Raw genomic sequence first — 6,103 nt, forward strand, 5'->3', positions numbered from 1 at the left:
CTTAGTGGTACTCATCGTGTTTCAGACTGCAAATCGAAATGTTTGCGAAAAACGGGCACACAGTCCATGTAGCCGGCAATGAGATGCAAATGATATGGGGTTAAGGTACCCTCGACTAACTTTCAGCTGGTTGCTCACTTTCTACTATTTTTATAGTATTTTATACAAAGGCACAGACTTATTCTACCTTCAACTTAAAACTGATAGTGATTTTGTAGCTCATTCTTTACTATTTTACATAGCTTTTGGTAGCCGGTAACAGACACTTCGTGTTCGTGTCGGCTACGTACATGGACGATCTGCCGAAAAACGAACCCGCACGATGGTACAAAGATTAACACCGGAGATTAGACAAGTGTACGACAAACTAATCACAAATCAGTTGGAACGCGGTTTCATAGAGATAGTTACTAATGATGATTTAAGTTCAGGCCATTATTTACCTCATCATCCCGTGAAGAAAAATTCCGATACAACACCTATCAGTGTAGCTGTACGACTGTAGCTGCAAGGTCGGAAACAACCCCAGTTTAAACGACTGCTTAGACGCAGGGCCATCGCTACTAAATGATCTTGCTTCGATTATGCTCCGTTTCCGCATGCACAAATTTGGCGTTTCCGCAGATATCGAGAAGGCATTCCTACAAGTAGGCCTAGAGGAGTCCGATCGTGATTTCACAAAATTCATGTGGTTATCGGACCCTGACGATCCAAACAGTCCATTTCGTATTTACCGCTTTAAAGTCGTGTTGTTCGGTGCCGCATGTTCGCCGTTCATTTTGAACGCAACCGTCAAGTTTCACTTAGAAAATGATGGATCTGAAACTGCCGTAGATCTAAGCAAAAATATCTATGTTGATAATGTTTTGAGTGGACGCGACTCTGAACAGAAACTCATAGATTATCATACTGAGGCAATTAATCTCATGAAATCAAGCGGCTTTAATCTTCGCGAGTGGGCTACTAACTGCGCTAAGTTGAAAGAAATCGTTGCAAAGGCAAATATTCCGTGTTCAGATAGCATCGCAAATGTACTTGGTTTACGCTGGGATACAGATTCAGATTCACTTCGCTACCCAGATAAAGAATTAGACAAAGCAACAGAAAGCGAACCACTTGTTACGAAACGAGAAATTGTTAGAGCAACTGCAAGTTTGTACGATCCTCTCGGTTTCATTACTCCCGTACATATCAATGCTAAGATTTTCGTCCAGAAATTGTGGAAAGCACAACTTCAGTGGGACGAACTGCTACAGAGCGATCTCCGAAACGAATGGGTTAAGATATGCCACGAATTACAAACAGTTTCCGAAATACAAATCCCACGTTACCCATTCAATTCCGATATCAATGAAAGCAAATTTGAATTACATGCGTTTTCTGACGCTAGCAAGAAGGCCTACGGTGCAGCAGTTTATTTACGCAATCCGCAGACGCGTGAAACTGCCCTTGTACTTTCCAAAAGTAGAGTAACTCCAGTCAAACCTTTGACAATCCCACGCGCAGAACTCATGGGAGTTTTGTTAGGATCTTGTCTTCTGAAATTTGTTCACTCCAGTCTCAACGAACAAATTAGTATTGACAAGTGTTATCTGTGGTCTGATAGTCAGGCCGTCCTATACTGGCTGCAAAACAATAAGAAGTTGCCATGTTTCGTTAGCAATCGAATTACTGAAATCAAAGCAAATGAACTCATTGGTGAGTACAAATACTGTCCTACAACTGATAATCCAGCCGTTCTATTGTCTCGCGGCATTCTGCCGTCACAACTGGCTGGAAGCACGCTATGGTGGCATGGACCACAATGGCTAAAATTGGGAGATTGGCCAGTTTGCGAAGTCTTTGATAGTCAAGTGTTACACGTCACTGATGAAATTAACGCAGCAGAAGCTTACAAAAGTACGCGTGAACAACCTGTTGCTACTCATGTCGGTATCTCCAAAATCATAGATTCTACCAACTATAGCTCCTTGACTAGACTATTGCGCGTAAGTGCTTATGTTCTACGATTTGTGAACAATCTGAAGTGTGAGGAAAAGGACCGTAAACTTGATACCTTGACCGCACAAGAAATCAACGCCGCTGAAATTTTAGGGATCCGTGATACTCAAAGGCGCGCTTATTCCACAGAAATTAAGGCGCTTAACTATAAACAGAAATCAGTTGGCTCATTAGCCCACCAACTTCGCTTGTTTATTGACAAAGAAGGCTTCGTTCGTGTTGGTGGTAGGCTTCACAATGCGCCGTTAAGTTGGGAAACTAAATTTCCGCTTCTCCTTCCCCGAGAAAATCACTTCACAAAATTGATAGTGATCGCCGCTCATTGGCAAATAAAACACTCCGGATCACAGACAACAATCACACACATTCGGCAGAGATTTTGGATTCCACAAATTCGACCGTTTGTAAAATCAATATTGAGAAGATGCGTTGTCTGTCGAGTAGTTTGCGGCAAATCCTACAGAAAACCAATCCCCGCACCCCTACAGAGTTGTAGATTGAGCGATGCTCCACCCTTTACTGTTACTGGCGTGGATTTTACTGGTGCAGTGTATGTCTCAGTAGGAAAGTCTGAGCAAAAAGCGTACATTTGTTTATTCACGTGTGCCGTTACTCGAGCCATACATTTAGAATTGGTCGCAAACCTCAGTAGCGAGACATTTTTACGAGCCTTCAGGAGGTTCGCCGCCAGACGCTCCCTGCCACGCAAAATTTTGTTGGACAACGGATCCACATATTTATCAGCCGCGGCGGAAATAGAAAACATGATGAAATCAGTACCAGTACGGAACTATTTTGCAAACTGTCGCGTGGAATGGACTTTCATTCCAAAATGTGCGCCGTGGTTTGGTGGCTTTTGGGAACGACTTATCGGCTTGACTAAAACTGCCCTCAAAAAAGTTCTCGGTCGATCGTTCGTATCAGTCGATGAGTTACAGACAGTTCTTGCTGAAATTGAAGCTACGTTGAACGATCGTCCACTGACTTATCTTTCCACCGATTCCAACGATCTTTCACCCTTGACCCCTTCACACTTGTTACATGGTCGTCTTATCACAACTTTGCCATATTACTCAATCGATGAAGATGAGCTAAATGACCCAACATTTGGTAGCCAAGAACATCTCCAGAGGAGATCAGAGTATTTAGGCAAAATTCACACTCATTTCTGGAAAAGATGGTCTCAAGATTACCTCAACACATTGCGTGAAAGAGATCGAATTTCAGGGAAGGGAGCCATTCAGAATCAGATAAGGGTGGGTGATGTTGTTCTAGTGGAAGACAAATCCGTCCCACGGATAAGGTGGTCTCTTGCCATTGTTGAAAAACTTAACACAGGAAATGATGGTTTAGTGCGTTCCGCTTACATCAGAACGCGTACCGGCAAAACTAGTAGACCTATCACTAAATTGTATCCATTAGAAGTTAATTCAGAAGTTGAAAATAATGAAACGTGCGCCGACACTGACAAAGGTGCACATACTACAAATAGAAGTGTGAACAGTTCACGACGTGCAGTTCGTGAAGCGGCTATGAAAGCCCGTCAACGACTAAAGGAAATGTCATCAATTCTGTATTAGTAAGTTTTGTTTCAGACACGCATTCACTATCTTCAGTGACTGCTTTGTAGTTTTAGAGTTTTACTTTAGTTTGTGATATTTGTAACTTTGAACTTATTTCAGTTGTGATTTCATTATGACGTTCGCTATGAACATCCGTTAGATTGTAACTTACAGTTATTTTTTGAATTAGAGATTAATGTAACGTTTACACAAAGTATTTCCGTCATCTTATTTTTAGTTTTCTTTCTGTGTTTAAAGCTTATAACGAACTAGTACTGTAAGAAGGATTTAATTAAGTATAGTTTATATAAGGATTTGCATTAGAGTTCTCTTTGAAGTTTGTATCACGCGCCACAAACAGAAGCAGATTGTGACTTAATCCGTACCAGGCGTACTTTCTTATCAAGCATGATTAGACACCAACCGCCATTGATCTTTCAGATTATTCTTTCCAATCTTACGCTTATCATAGACACTTTACTCTTGAGATTTATTTCGTGTTGTTTTTTGCATTTTTGAATTCAGTTGTGTAAGATTTTTGAAACTCTTTATCTTGCTGGCGGGAGGATGTTGGGAATCACGTGTATGGTGTAGCTCCGCCCACCAATTCCTTTACTAATTATGTAGATTATGCATTGGGCGTGTCATTAGTTAGTCGTGTCATTCATTGATTCTAATGATTATTCATACTACATTGTATATATGGACCTGTGATAGTAATAAAGGATAGATTTGAACTTTGTCATATTAAGACACAATACAAAGCTGTCTCCGGCCTATTCTGTCTCTCTCTAACCGAACCTACCCCCAAGTGTGTAACCCACACATAACAATAAATTAGTTGACATCTCAGTACGGAATGGTTGAAAAGCCATCTTAACCTGCAGATGACTTAACAATAGTCGATAACAAACATAAAGTAACATTGTTCAGATTTGTCTGTATTTTTCAGATTTGTCTGTATTTTGACTTCCAACGAGCCTCTATGAGATTCATATCCCAAACACTTTACATGTAGAGTGCTCAAAGTCTACACGCCAAATATTGGCATATGTTTTTCAACTAACGTCGTTTTGTTTGCACTCAATGGACGATGAATTATCCATGAATGATGTAAAAATTTCAGCATTCAATTTTTCATTATATACTGGATTACTCTCAAAGTGAAAATAACGACAAACTGTACAACCAAGCTAGTTTTAGAATGCGAATATTGAGTAACTTCAAAGTTCATTCCTTTGACTCATGCTTTTCTGTGTAGTAAAGGAGTAAAAGATCACGTATATTGAACTACCGCCTCATGTACAGGGTCGTAGCTTGCGGGTTGGGCGAGGGGCAGGTGCCCCCTGAAATTATCCACCGTCAATATATATTATATTACCTAAATTCTAGCTGAGCTAGGTTCTGCCCCACACTGTTTGGTCAGGCTACGACCTTGATGAACCGAGAGCGAATTCTCCTCTAACTGCCATAATTGATAACAAGTAACAAATCAGTCGCAGAAAGCATGCTGAACAAAAGATCAAATCATATTACGGTGACTTGTGCTTGTTAAGTACACTTCTCTTGGTGAGTAGACTCCCTCGTCGTGAGCTCTTCAGGGGTAATTCTTTCATGGAATTGGTCTAAAGAGGACAAAGTCTAACTTCGGTTAAGATGTGTGATGTTGGATGTAAGTCCCTGCAGGGTAGCAGATTAGGGACAGCCATGGTCATAATTTAACAACAACCTTTACTCTATTACTGTCAACTCGTAAGAATACGTTCGGACATTTGAACGAACGTAACACTTTCTTCAAACCACGTACAGTCCGGAGGGACTGCGTGGAGACACTTTTCCACTTCCTCTTATTATTATTGTTATGGTGGTGCATGAAATGCGAATGATATATAAAATGACCTCGTAAGAGCTGGTTAACTGAAGACCTTTGAAAACTGGAACAAAGAGGAGGTCAGCTTATCATTCGCAGCGACCAAACAGATGAGAGAGTAGCTGATATATGATGCAGTATGCAACATTTCAGAGGGTCTTCCCAGAATAGACAAGGACGAAAGAAATGACACCATATATGATTGACATAGCAACGGGAAGAAAATGCATTTTTCTGCCAGCCAAAAGGTATTTACCATAAACAAATGAAAACATACAGTTTTAATTGCACCACTCTATGACTGATACCTTCATTCTGACATAGAAACGAAGTGTACTTAAGTTTGAGGTAGAATGTGCCTCGGGGACAGATATTCACACTCTCTTTTACAATTTTTGTCTGATCTACCACTTGTGAGGATTCATTTTAAAGCTCTTGGTGTAAGACATTTTTTTCAATGTCTTACTTTTTCGACAATCGAAAATATATATTTCCCAATAGTTGGCACAGGGATGGCAGCCATTTTAAATTTCAAGTCGCGGTCTTATCATCTATATTGTCCGTTTAACAACATCTGAAGGGGCGTTGCTGCATTCGGCCGATAAAATCAACATGTCGATAAACAAGAAAAAGGAAGATAAAGCCAGTTTATCGGACTTCTAAATCAAGG

At 40.5% G+C, this 6,103-nt stretch overlaps 1 protein-coding gene across 1 annotated transcript; it reads left to right on the plus strand.

Annotated features, from left to right (window-relative positions):
• Positions 1–584: 584 nt before the first annotated feature.
• Positions 585–3,581, plus strand: LOC139148831 (uncharacterized). Its single transcript, XM_070720262.1, has one exon. The coding sequence runs from the start codon at positions 585–587 to the stop codon at positions 3,579–3,581; it is 2,997 nt and encodes a 998-aa protein (XP_070576363.1).
• The last annotated feature ends 2,522 nt before the right edge of the window (positions 3,582–6,103 follow it).

This window comes from Ptychodera flava, chromosome 14, assembly GCF_041260155.1.
Source record: "Ptychodera flava strain L36383 chromosome 14, AS_Pfla_20210202, whole genome shotgun sequence".
Taxonomy (NCBI): Eukaryota; Metazoa; Hemichordata; class Enteropneusta; family Ptychoderidae; genus Ptychodera; species Ptychodera flava.

Excerpts from the sequence above, each read along its gene's own strand:
- LOC139148831 (XM_070720262.1), top strand. The coding sequence starts at position 585 with ATGCTCCGTTTCCGCATGCACAAATTTGGCGTTTCCGCAGATATCGAG.